This window comes from Phyllobates terribilis, unplaced genomic scaffold (genome assembly GCF_046119375.1).
Source record: "Phyllobates terribilis strain yellow unplaced genomic scaffold, ASM4611937v1 Scaffold_1__5_contigs__length_1240528914, whole genome shotgun sequence".
NCBI lineage: Eukaryota > Metazoa > Chordata > Amphibia > Anura > Dendrobatidae > Phyllobates > Phyllobates terribilis.
The window spans coordinates 590,000,929-590,015,577 of NW_027362761.1; the positions used below are offsets into that span (position 1 = coordinate 590,000,929).

The 14,649-nt window shown below is 51.5% G+C and overlaps 1 protein-coding gene across 1 annotated transcript in view; it reads left to right on the top strand.

Moving 5' to 3' along the window:
• The first annotated feature begins 12,497 nt into the window (after positions 1–12,497).
• Positions 12,498–14,649, top strand: part of PLCXD3 (phosphatidylinositol specific phospholipase C X domain containing 3) — a 117,534-nt gene continuing 115,382 nt past the window's right edge. Inside the window, exon 1 of the mRNA XM_073682055.1 lies at positions 12,498–12,705. Within this exon, the coding sequence (XP_073538156.1) occupies positions 12,603–12,705 (103 nt within the window). The 5' untranslated portion in view covers positions 12,498–12,602. The remainder of the gene's footprint in view (positions 12,706–14,649) is intronic.

Consider the following 14,649-nt stretch of genomic DNA (forward strand, 5'->3'; position numbering starts at 1 on the left):
ATACCGGAAACACCCCACGAGACTTGCTGTATACCGAGAACACCCCACAAGACCTGCTGTATCCGGGAACACCACACAAGACCTGCTGTATACCGGAAACACCCCACGAGACTTGCTGTATACCGGGAACACCCCACAAGACCTGCTGTATACCGGGAACACCCCACAAGACCTGCTGTATACCGGGAACACCCCACAAGACCTGCTGTATACAGGGAACACCCCACAAGACTCTCCGTATACCATGAACACCCCACAAGACCTGTCGTATACTAGGAACACTCCACAAGGCCTGCCGTATACCAAGAACACCCCATAAGACCCGCCGTATACCGAGAACACCCCACAAGACCTGCTGTATACTGGGAACACCCCACAAGAACTGCTGTATACTGGGAACACCCCACAAGACCCACTGTATACCGGGAACACCTCAAAAGACCTGCTGTATACTGGGAACACCCCACAACAGCTGCTGTATACCGGGAACACCCCACAAGACCTGCTGTATACTGGGAACACCCAACAAGACCTGCTGTATACCGGGAACTCCCCACAAGACCTGTTGTATACCGGGAACATCCCTCAAGACCTGTAGTATACTAGGAACACCCCACAAGGCCTGCTGTATACCAAGAACAACCCATAAGACGCGCTGTATACTGAGAACACCCCACAAGACCTGCTGTATACTGGGAACACCCCACAAGAACTGCTGTATACCGGGAACACCCCACAATACCTGCCGCATACCGAGAACACCTCAAAAGACCTGCTTTATACCGGGAACACCCCACAAGACCTGCTGTATACCAGGAACACCCCACAAGACCCGCTGTATACCGGGAACACCTCAAAAGACCTGCTGTATACTGGGAGCACCCCACAAGACCTGCTGTATACAGGAAACACCCCACGAGACCTGCTGTATACCGGGAACACCCCACAAGACCTGCTGTATACCGGGACACCCCACAAGACCTGCTGTATACCGGGAACACCCCACAAGACCTGCTGTATACTGGGAACACCCCACAAGACCTGCTGTATACCGGGAACACCCCACAAGACCTGCTGTATATAGGAAACACCCCACAAGACTTGCTGTATACCGGGAACACCCCACAAGACCTGCTGTATACCGGGAACATCCCACAAGACCTGCCATATGCCGGGAACACTCCACAAGACCTGCTATATACTGGGAACACTCCACAAGACCTGCTGTATACTGGGAACACCGCACAAGACCTGCTGTATACTGGGAACACACAGAAGATTCACTGTATACTGGGAACATCCCACAACACCTGCTGTATACTGGGAACGCCCCACAAGACCTGCTGTATACAGGGAACACCCCACAAGACATACTGTATACCGGGAACACCCCACAAGACCCGCTGTATACCGGGAACACCCCACAAGACCTGCTGTATACTGGCAACACCCCACAAGACCAGCTGTATACCGGGAACACCCCACAAGACCTGCTGTATACCGGGAACACCCCACAAGACCTGCTGTATACCGGGAACAGCCCACAAGAACTGCTGTATAGCGGGAACACCCCACAAGACCTGCTGTATAGCGGGAATACCCCACAAGACCTGCTGTATACCGAGAACACCCCACAAGACCTGCTGTATCCGGGAACACCCCACAAGACCTGCTGTATCCGGGAACACCACACAAGACCTGCTGTATACCGGGAACACCCCACAAGACATGTTGTATACTGGGAACACCCCACAAGACCTGCTGTATACAGGGAACACCCCACAAGACCTGCTGTATACCGGGAACACCCCACAAGACATGTTGTATACTGGGAACACCCCACAAGACTCGCTGTATACAGGGAACCCCCCACAAGACCTACTGTATACCGGGAACACCCCACAAGATCTGCCGTATACCGGAAACACCCCACGAGACATGCTGTATACCGGGAACACCCCACGAGACCTGCTGTATACCGGGAACACCCCACAAGACCTGCTGTATACCGAGAACACCCCACAAGACCTGCTGTATCCGGGAACACCACACAAGACCTGCTGTATACCGGGAACACCCCACGAGACATGCTGTATACCGGGAACACCCCACGAGACCTGCTGTATACCGGGAAAACCCCACGAGACCTGCTGTATACCGGAAACACCCCACGAGACTTGCTGTATACCGGGAACACCCCACAAGACCTGCTGTATACCGGGAACACCCCACAAGACCTGCTGTATACCGGGAACACCCCACGAGACATGCTGTATACCGGAAACACCCCACGAGACCTGCTGTATACCGGAAACACCCCACGAGACTTGCTGTATACCGAGAACACCCCACAAGACCTGCTGTATCCGGGAACACCACACAAGACCTGCTGTATACCGGAAACACCCCACGAGACTTGCTGTATACCGGGAACACCCCACAAGACCTGCTGTATACCGGGAACACCCCACAAGACCTGCTGTATACCGGGAACACCCCACAAGACCTGCTGTATACAGGGAACACCCCACAAGACTCTCCGTATACCAGGAACACCCCACAAGACCTGTCGTATACTAGGAACACTCCACAAGGCCTGCCGTATACCAAGAACACCCCATAAGACCCGCCGTATACCGAGAACACCCCACAAGACCTGCTGTATACTGGGAACACCCCACAAGAACTGCTGTATACTGGGAACACCCCACAAGACCCACTGTATACCGGGAACACCTCAAAAGACCTGCTGTATACTGGGAACACCCCACAACAGCTGCTGTATACCGGGAACACCCCACAAGACCTGCTGTATACTGGGAACACCCAACAAGACCTGCTGTATACCGGGAACTCCCCACAAGACCTGTTGTATACCGGGAACATCCCACAAGACCTGTAGTATACTAGGAACACCCCACAAGGCCTGCTGTATACCAAGAACAACCCATAAGACGCGCTGTATACTGAGAACACCCCACAAGACCTGCTGTATACTGGGAACACCCCACAAGAACTGCTGTATACCGGGAACACCCCACAATACCTGCCGCATACCGAGAACACCTCAAAAGACCTGCTTTATACCGGGAACACCCCACAAGACCTGCTGTATACCAGGAACACCCCACAAGACCCGCTGTATACCGGGAACACCTCAAAAGACCTGCTGTATACTGGGAGCACCCCACAAGACCTGCTGTATACAGGAAACACCCCACGAGACCTGCTGTATACCGGGAACACCCCACAAGACCTGCTGTATACCGGGACACCCCACAAGACCTGCTGTATACCGGGAACACCCCACAAGACCTGCTGTATACTGGGAACACCCCACAAGACCTGCTGTATACCGGGAACACCCCACAAGACCTGCTGTATATAGGAAACACCCCACAAGACTTGCTGTATACCGGGAACACCCCACAAGACCTGCTGTATACCGGGAACATCCCACAAGACCTGCCATATGCCGGGAACACTCCACAAGACCTGCTATATACTGGGAACACTCCACAAGACCTGCTGTATACTGGGAACACCGCACAAGACCTGCTGTATACTGGGAACACACAGAAGATTCACTGTATACTGGGAACATCCCACAACACCTGCTGTATACTGGGAACGCCCCACAAGACCTGCTGTATACAGGGAACACCCCACAAGACATACTGTATACCGGGAACACCCCACAAGACCCGCTGTATACCGGGAACACCCCACAAGACCTGCTGTATACTGGCAACACCCCACAAGACCAGCTGTATACCGGGAACACCCCACAAGACCTGCTGTATACCGGGAACACCCCACAAGACCTGCTGTATACCGGGAACAGCCCACAAGAACTGCTGTATAGCGGGAACACCCCACAAGACCTGCTGTATAGCGGGAATACCCCACAAGACCTGCTGTATACCGAGAACACCCCACAAGACCTGCTGTATCCGGGAACACCCCACAAGACCTGCTGTATCCGGGAACACCACACAAGACCTGCTGTATACCGGGAACACCCCACAAGACATGTTGTATACTGGGAACACCCCACAAGACCTGCTGTATACAGGAAACACCCCACAAGACCTGCTGTATACCGGGAACACCCCACAAGACATGTTGTATACTGGGAACACCCCACAAGACTCGCTGTATACAGGGAACCCCCCACAAGACCTACTGTATACCGGGAACACCCCACAAGATCTGCCGTATACCGGGAACACCCCACAAGACCTGCTGCATACAGGGAACACCCCACAAGACCTGCTGTATACCGGGAACATCCCACAAGACCTGCTGTATACTGGGAACACTCCACAAGACCTGCTGTATACTGGGAACACCCCACAAGACCTGCCATATACCGGGAACACTCCACAAGACCTGCTGTATACTGGGAACACTCCACAAGACCCGCTGTATACTGGGAACACTCCACAAGACCTGCTGTATACTGGGAACACCCCACAAGACTTGCTGTATTGTGGGAACACACAGAAGATTCACCGTATACTGGGAACATCCCACAACACCTGCTGTATACTGGGAACACCCCACAAGACCTGCTGTATACAGGGAACACCCCACAAGACATGCTGTATACCGGGAACACCCCACAAGACCCGCTGTATACCGGGAACACCCCACAAGACCTGCTGTATACTGGCAACACCCCACAAGACCAGCTGTATACCGGGAACACCCCACAAAACCTGCTGTATTCCGGGAACACCCCACAAGACCTGCTGTATACCGGGAACAGCCCACAAGAACTGCTGTATAGCGGGAACACCCCACAAGACCTGCTGTATAGCGGGAATACCCCACAAGACCTGCTGTATACCGAGAACACCCCACAAGACCTGCTGTATCCGGGAACACCACACAAGACCTACTGTATACCGGGAACACCCCACAAGACATGTTGTATACTGGGAACACCCCACAAGACCTGCTGTATACAGGGAACACCCCACAAGACCCGCTGTATACCGGGAACACCCCACAAGACATGTTGTATACTGGGAACACCCAACAAGACTCGCTGTATACAGGGAACACCCCACAAGACCTGCTGTATACCGGGAACACCCCACAAGATCTGCCGTATACCGGGAACACCCCACAAGACCTGCTGTATACAGGGAACACCCCACAAGACCTGCTGTATACAGGAAACACCCCACAAGACCTGCCGTATACCGGGAACACCCCACAAAACCTGCTGTATACAGGAAACACCCCACAAGACCTGCTGTATACCGGGAACACCCCACAAGACCTGCTGTATACAGGAAACACCCCACAAGACCTGCTGTATACCGGGAACACCCCACAAGACCTGCCGTATACCGGGAACACTCCACAAGAACGGCTGTATACAGGGAACACCCCATAAGACCTGCTGTATACAGGAAACACCCCACAAGACCTGCTGTATACAGGGAACACCCCACAAGACCTGCTGTATACAGGGAACACCCCACAAGACCTGCTGTATACAGGAAACACCCCACAAGACCTGCTGTATACCGGGAACACCCCACAAGACCTGCTGTATACAGGAAACGCTCCACAGGACCTGCCGTATACCGGGAACAGCCCACAAGACCTGCTGTATACAGGAAACACCCCACAAGACCTGCTGTATACCGGGAACACCCCACAAGACCTGCTGTATACAGGAAACACCCCACAAGACCTGCTGTATACCGGGAACACCCCACAAGACCTGCCGTATACCGGGAACACCCCACAAGAACTGCTGTATACAGGGAACACCCCACAAGACCTGCTGTATACAGGAAACACCCCACAAGACCTGCTGTATACCGGGAACACCCCACAAGACCTGCTGTATACTGGCAACACCCCACAAGACCAGCTGTATACCGGGAACACCCCACAAGACCTGCTGTATAGAGGGAACACCCCACAAGACCAGCTGTATACAGGGAACATCCCACAAGACCTGCTGTATACAGAGAACACCCCACAAGACCTGCTGTATACAGGGAACACCCCACAAGACCTGCTTTATACAGGGAACACCCCACAAGACCTGCTGTATACAGGAAACACCCCACAAGACCTGCCGTATACCGGGAACACCCCACAAGACCTGCTGTATACAGGAAACACCCCACAAGACCTGCTGTATACCGGGAACACCCCACAAGACCTGCTGTATACAGGAAACGCCCCACAAGACCTGCCGTATACCGGGAACACCCCACAAGACCTGCTGTATACAGGAAACACCCCACAAGACCTGCTGTATACCGGGAACACCCCACAAGACCTGCTGTATACAGGAAACACCCCACAAGACCTGCTGTATACCGGGAACACCCCACAAGACCTGCCGTATACCGGGAACACTCCACAAGAACGGCTGTATACAGGGAACACCCCATAAGACCTGCTGTATACAGGAAACACCCCACAAGACCTGCTGTATACAGGGAACACCCCACAAGACCTGCTGTATACAGGGAACACCCCACAAGACCTGCTGTATACAGGAAACACCCCACAAGACCTGCTGTATACCAGGAACACCCCACAAGACCTGCTGTATACAGGAAACGCCCCACAAGACCTGCCGTATACCGGGAACACCCCACAAGACCTGCTGTATACAGGAAACACCCCACAAGACCTGCTGTATACCGGGAACACCCCACAAGACCTGCTGTATACAGGAAACACCCCACAAGACCTGCTGTATACCGGGAACACCCCACAAGACCTGCCGTATACCGGGAACACCCCACAAGAACTGCTGTATACAGGGAACACCCCACAAGACCTGCTGTATACAGGAAACACCCCACAAGACCTGCTGTATACCGGGAACACCCCACAAGACCTGCTGTATACTGGCAACACCCCACAAGACCAGCTGTATACCGGGAACACCCCACAAGACCTGCTGTATAGAGGGAACACCCCACAAGACCAGCTGTATACAGGGAACATCCCACAAGACCTGCTGTATACAGAGAACACCCCACAAGACCTGCTGTATACAGGGAACACCCCACAAGACCTGCTTTATACAGGGAACACCCCACAAGACCTGCTGTATACAGGAAACACCCCACAAGACCTGCTGTATTCCCGGGAACACCCCACAAGACCTGCTGTATACAGGAAACGCCCCACAAGACCTGCCGTATACTGGGAACACCCCACAAGACCTGCTGTATACAGGAAACACCCCACAAGACCTGCTGTATACCGGGAACACCCCACAAGACCTGCTGTATACAGGAAACACCCCACAAGATCTGCTGTATACCGGGAACACCCCATAAGACCTGCCGTATACCGGGAACACCCCACAAGAACTGCTGTATACAGGGAACACCCCACAAGACCTGCTGTATACAGGAAACACCCCACAAGACCTGCTGTATACCGGGAACACCCCACAAGACCTGCTGTATACTGGCAACACCCCACAAGACCTGCTGTATACTGGCAACACCCCACAAGACCAGCTGTATACCGGGAACACCCCACAAGACCTGCTGTATAGAGAGAACACCCCACAAGACCAGCTGTATACAGGGAACACCCCACAAGACCTGCTGTATACAGAGAACACCCCACAAGACCTGCTGTATACAGGGAACACCCCACAAGACCTGCTGTATACAGAGAACACCCCACAAGACCTGCCGTATACCGGGAACACTCCACAAGAATGGCTGTATACAGGGAACACCCCACAAGACCTGCTGTATACAGGAAACACCCCACAAGACCTGCTGTATACCGGGAACACCCCACAAGACCTGCTGTATACAGGAAACACCCCACAAGACCTGCTGTATACCGGGAACACCCCACAAGACCTGCCGTATACCGGGAACACCCCACAAGAACTGCTGTATACAGGGAACACCCCACAAGACCTGCTGTATACAGGAAACACCCCACAAGACCTGCTGTATACCGGGAACACCCCACAAGACCTGCTGTATACTGGCAACACCCCACAAGACCAGCTGTATACCGGGAACACCCCACAAGACCTGCTGTATAGAGGGAACACCCCACAAGACCAGCTGTATACAGGGAACATCCCACAAGACCTGCTGTATACAGAGAACACCCCACAAGACCTGCTGTATACAGGGAACACCCCACAAGACCTGCTTTATACAGGGAACACCCCACAAGACCTGCTGTATACAGGAAACACCCCACAAGACCTGCTGTATTCCCGGGAACACCCCACAAGACCTGCTGTATACAGGAAACGCCCCACAAGACCTGCCGTATACTGGGAACACCCCACAAGACCTGCTGTATACAGGAAACACCCCACAAGACCTGCTGTATACCGGGAACACCCCACAAGACCTGCTGTATACAGGAAACACCCCACAAGATCTGCTGTATACCGGGAACACCCCATAAGACCTGCCGTATACCGGGAACACCCCACAAGAACTGCTGTATACAGGGAACACCCCACAAGACCTGCTGTATACAGGAAACACCCCACAAGACCTGCTGTATACCGGGAACACCCCACAAGACCTGCTGTATACTGGCAACACCCCACAAGACCTGCTGTATACTGGCAACACCCCACAAGACCAGCTGTATACCGGGAACACCCCACAAGACCTGCTGTATAGAGAGAACACCCCACAAGACCAGCTGTATACAGGGAACACCCCACAAGACCTGCTGTATACAGAGAACACCCCACAAGACCTGCTGTATACAGGGAACACCCCACAAGACCTGCTGTATACAGAGAACACCCCACAAGACCTGCCGTATACCGGGAACACTCCACAAGAATGGCTGTATACAGGGAACACCCCACAAGACCTGCTGTATACAGGAAACACCCCACAAGACCTGCTGTATACCAGGAACACCCCACAAGACCTGCTGTATACAGGAAACGCCCCACAAGACCTGCCGTATACCGGGAGCACCCCACAAGACCTGCTGTATACAGGAAACACCCCACAAGACCTGCTGTATACCGGGAACACCCCACAAGACCTGCTGTATACAGGAAACACCCCACAAGACCTGCTGTATACAGGAAACACCCCACAAGATCTGCTGTATACCGGGAACACCCCACAAGACCTGCTGTATACTGGCAACACCCCGCAAGACCTGCTGTATACAGGGAACACCCCACAAGACCTGCTGTATACTGGCAACACCCCACAAGACCAGCTGTATACTGGGAACACCCCACAAGACCTGCTGTATACAGGAAACACCCCACAAGATCTGCTGTATACCGGGAACACCCCATAAGACCTGCCGTATACCGGGAACACCCCACAAGAACTGCTGTATACAGGGAACACCCCACAAGACCTGCTGTATACAGGAAACACCCCACAAGACCTGCTGTATACCGGGAACACCCCACAAGACCTGCTGTATACTGGCAACACCCCACAAGACCTGCTGTATACTGGCAACACCCCACAAGACCAGCTGTATACCGGGAACACCCCACAAGACCTGCTGTATAGAGAGAACACCCCACAAGACCAGCTGTATACAGGGAACACCCCACAAGACCTGCTGTATACAGAGAACACCCCACAAGACCTGCTGTATACAGGGAACACCCCACAAGACCTGCTGTATACAGAGAACACCCCACAAGACCTGCCGTATACCGGGAACACTCCACAAGAATGGCTGTATACAGGGAACACCCCACAAGACCTGCTGTATACAGGAAACACCCCACAAGACCTGCTGTATACCGGGAACACCCCACAAGACCTGCTGTATACAGGAAACGCCCCACAAGACCTGCCGTATACCGGGAGCACCCCACAAGACCTGCTGTATACAGGAAACACCCCACAAGACCTGCTGTATACCGGGAACACCCCACAAGACCTGCTGTATACAGGAAACACCCCACAAGACCTGCTGTATACAGGAAACACCCCACAAGATCTGCTGTATACCGGGAACACCCCACAAGACCTGCTGTATACTGGCAACACCCCGCAAGACCTGCTGTATACAGGGAACACCCCACAAGACCTGCTGTATACTGGCAACACCCCACAAGACCAGCTGTATACTGGGAACACCCCACAAGACCTGCTGTATAGAGAGAACACCCCACAAGACCAGCTGTATACAGGGAACACCCCACAAGACCTGCTGTATACAGAGGACACCCCACAAGACCTGCTGTATACAGGGAACACCACACAAGATCATTTTCTCATTCTTTCAGTTGCAAACGCATCGAATTTCAAGAACTGACTTATTTTTGCTCCTTAATATTTTGTACCCGGCAGGAGTCACTATCCGGAGATGATGAACGTGGTGTCACCCGTCATTGGGTTAAGGCCGAGGTCACACTGGCGTACGTTCTCTCATGGGCCGGTTATGCTAATGTCTCTTGTATAAAACTCTGTCAGAGATAGATCACAGTGTCACCTTTGTGTGATCCAATTCTCTCGCATGAGAGAATAGCAGCATCGGTGGGGTGAAGATGGAGAACTTAATTTCTCCATCTTCTCCATTGTCTCTGTGCTCATATATCGGGACTGCATTCAGATCGCATCTGAGTGCAGTCTGATGTTTCACACGCTCTCATTGACTTGTATGGGTGAGTGCGATCCGATTATTGGATGCACTCGCAGCATGCTGACATTGTTTTCTGATGTTGAATCGGCTTGAAAAAAAAATTGTAGATCTGTCCTGCCCCATAGTAAAACATTGGGCCGAATACGATCCGATAAAACATCACACAGCACTCAACCGTGTTATACGCCAGCGTGAGCGAGCCCTAATGCGAAGGCTGATCTGTACATGATGTGACCTCAATTCTCAGCCCTGTACACTGTAAATGAGACACAACGATGCACAGGACCCGGCTGGTTATTAATGGGTGATGCATGTACAAGAGCCTGTTATTAGCCATTTAACACTGAGTACTAATGATGGCAGTATACGGGCAGATGAGCAGAAATCAACTGGTAGATGCCAGCGCTCGCTACTCACGCGTCACCTTGGTCTGTGTCTGACATTGAAAATTACTTAATGAAGTCCTAAAGGGAGAAGTGATAGAAGGAGGGACGGACGGACGAACTGATGGATGGATGGACGGATAGACAGACAGGCAAAGGCATGGAGTCAGGCACATTGAGAGGTGAGTAAATGGAGTTAAGATCCATCCAATGAGGTCCCATTATCATTGGTGGACGGATTATCCACTTTAAGCACTTTTGATCAAAAATGTTAACTAAGTGCCTCTTCTTTTTAACAATAGAGAAACTTATGTTTTCATTAGCACTGGAATCTGCCAGCCCGGACTGTCATCGCCTTGTAGTGGATATCGCCCAATAATAACTGCGACTGTAGTGATCTGATCGCTGCCTCCTTTCTGCAGAAACTGAAGTTAGTCAGATATGCTAATTAGGATTCACAGTGCATCCTGGGTGTGGCCAAGAGGCTCAGTGCACTCTTCCGCCCATTGGTTTAGAATGGCCCCGCCTCCCTCACTGGTGATTGATAGCGCTCGCCTGACCTTCATCTACAGGCAGTGCTCACTCCAGATAAGCCAGTGCTGTCAATCATCAGAGATGGAGGTGGAGGGCATGCAAAAACGGTGGGCAGAATGGTGCACCTAGCCTCTTGGCCATGCAATAAAGGTGCGATAAATAAAGGTAATATAGGGTTTGGGCTGGCACACTCTCTTTAATTGCATTGTGTTTGTCTAGATGGATAGATAGACAGACATGTGAACTTAGCCTACATGCAGAAGTCGTTACGAGACTCCACTTTTCTCTGGGATCTTCACCTTAAGGCCGGGGCCACACGGACGTATTTTCTCCCATCTGAGAGAATCGAGTCGATCAGAGTGTGATCTGATGTTCTCAGATGAGGAGATGTGAAGAAATGTCTCCATCTTCTCTATTCTGTCAGTCTGTGGAAATCATCCGAGTCCAGTCTGATGTTTTCCATGGACTCATTTACTTGCATGTCCGAGTGTGATCTGAATGTTGGATGCAAGTTGTGCACGCTGCAATCTTTTCCCCGGACAGACTCGGTCCAAAGAAAAAAATCGGACATACGCACAGGATTCACATTGGTCCGAGTGCGATCTGAGTTGCTGGATCGCACTAAGCCCGAAAATACAGTGGTCTGCACCAGCCCTAAGTCCAAGGAAGCCTTTTCTTTAAAGAACCCATTCCTGTGCCCTTTTGGGGTGGTCACATACATAAGGAGTATCTTAGTGAGACAGCCAGGTTAACATGTACTTAGACACTATGTAGTGTGGGTCCAGAAAAATGTAATGAATAATATCTAGAATGCAGAATGTACTGGTCTCATAACTCCCATCATCTGTTCCTGGTATTATCCATTAACCCTTGTCAGCCTGCAGGCAGCACACAGAGGGGCCACACTGTCACCATCGTGCTGCACAGAGCAGGGGGTGCAGGGGTCTGTCTGAGGCTGTGTGCGCCATCGTGTGGGTGTGGTGCGCCTGTGTGTGCGCACTCTCCAGCGCAGGAGCAAGCAGCAGACACAGGCAGCAGGCAGCAGGCAGGCACACAGCACTCAGCACCATGGCTTCATCTCAAGGGAAGAGCGACCTGCAGTTTGCTGAATGGATGGCAAGTCTGCCAGAGAGGATCCACAGGGTGCCACTCACAAGTTTAGCCATCCCAGGTAGGTGCAGCCTCCCCTGCCTGCAACTTTACAGCAGGCAGCACCTGCAGCCCCTGCACTGGTATCATCCATGTGCATGGAGGAGAGGCATTTATATGGCATTTTTTATGTAGAGTCCAAGTCTGTCATCCATTATATAGCAATGTACACCTATAGATAAGAGACACGTGGCTGCAACATGCACCATGGATGTGCCCATATACACACATATATATATATATATATATATATATATATATATATATACTGAGCTGATAAGAGGAAAACCTTCCACTGATGGAAATGGAAATGTCTCTGGATGTGGTAGTGATCATGGGGGGATGACATTTCTCTGCATGTCTTGTCACTTATCCCATTGAAGCTGCAATCAGTCCTGCATTGTGTTCACAGACAATGTGACTTTAGGATAAGGGTTTGCTTTGTCCTCAAGTCAAGGTCTTTGCACCACTTGGGTGCTTGAGAGTCTGGATGAATGGTCAGGAAGGGAAGGATTTGCTCTAGGATTTCTCTTCCATGGTGACATTTAGGGGCTGGTGATTTTCTGTTACAATGTATTTGTTGATACATTAACTGTCAATATTATTTAGCAAAATTTGCAAAACTGGTTACATCCTATAGAAGATGCATGAAGAAATAAAATGCATGTGTGAACCATGCCCTGTAGGTAGGTGTCCCCTCACCCCTGCATCCTCTTCTGGAGCCCCCCAGGCTGCTCCCCCTGAATCATTAATATTCTCCTCAAGTCTCCACTAAATTGAAGTTTCATACAGCGGCATGTTCAGCACTAAGCAAAGGTTTCCGAACAGGAGAGGAGGATATCAGGTCAAACAACAGCCTGGAGAATAGATATCAATCAATAGGGGCTCCGCACGGGACATCGACTCCGCAAGGTGGGAGGAGGAGGCGAGACGGGTATAAAAATGGTCCCTAATGGAAGAGATGGAGCTTGGGATGCAGAGGACACCAGGAAAAGTCGTCCTGAGAGCCGAGATGCATCCTTTATGGCTGCAGAATTAATTCGATGACAATCCTTCGCCTGGAGCTGAATGGCCCCGGCTGTAACCCTTCACAGGACACAGGGGGCGAAGCGAAGGTTAACGGAGAACACGACTGGTGTCTCAATAGATAACTAGTCAGCGACTATTGATTGGCAGATAATGGCTTGTTAATGTGTGCGGCTGTAGGTTTTAACACATACATTATAGATGGCGCATTTACCCTTTAAATAGGTTTTATTATGTCGCCGTCATTTTATATTTCCTGGGATTTTAGATGGGGGGGGGGGGTGTCTCATAGAAAATCCTACAATTGCCACGTGATTGTGTCAGTTTCTTCGCCTCCTTTTGCAGCCCATGAAGGAGTTTGCATTACCAGGGGGCACGTGGGCTGTCATGGGGGGCGTTACAACCCTTGTGCGCTGATCAAGGTGTGACTATGGATGGAGGAAGGCGCAGGCGTATGGCCGTTTGTGCATGGACTTTCATGGGCTTCAATATGACTTACATGGTGCTCCCTTCATCAAGAAGGAAGAGCTGCTCTGGAGCACAAACAGCTGCTCTGACAAGGAGCAGTCATGAGCGCATGTCACGTTCTATTTATTGTGGAGAGATCCCCTTTCAGGCTGTGTGCCCACGTAGCATTTTTCAAGCGTATATGCTGCGGAATTTCCGCAGCGTAAACGCTTGAAAAACGCATGTATATCCACACCCCATGGTCCCCAATGGGATTCCGCAAGTTCTATGCACATGCTGCGGATTTTTCCGCAGCGTTTATGCCGCGTTCAAAAATCCGCAGCATGTCATTTAATTTTGCATTTCCGCAAGCGGAATTGCCTTTGTCCAATGCATAAAAAGCGCAAGGCAATTCCGCATGTGGAAAACGCGTGATAAACGCGCGAAAAATGCGCGATAAACGCGTGCGGAATTCCGCATGCGTTTTTCCGGG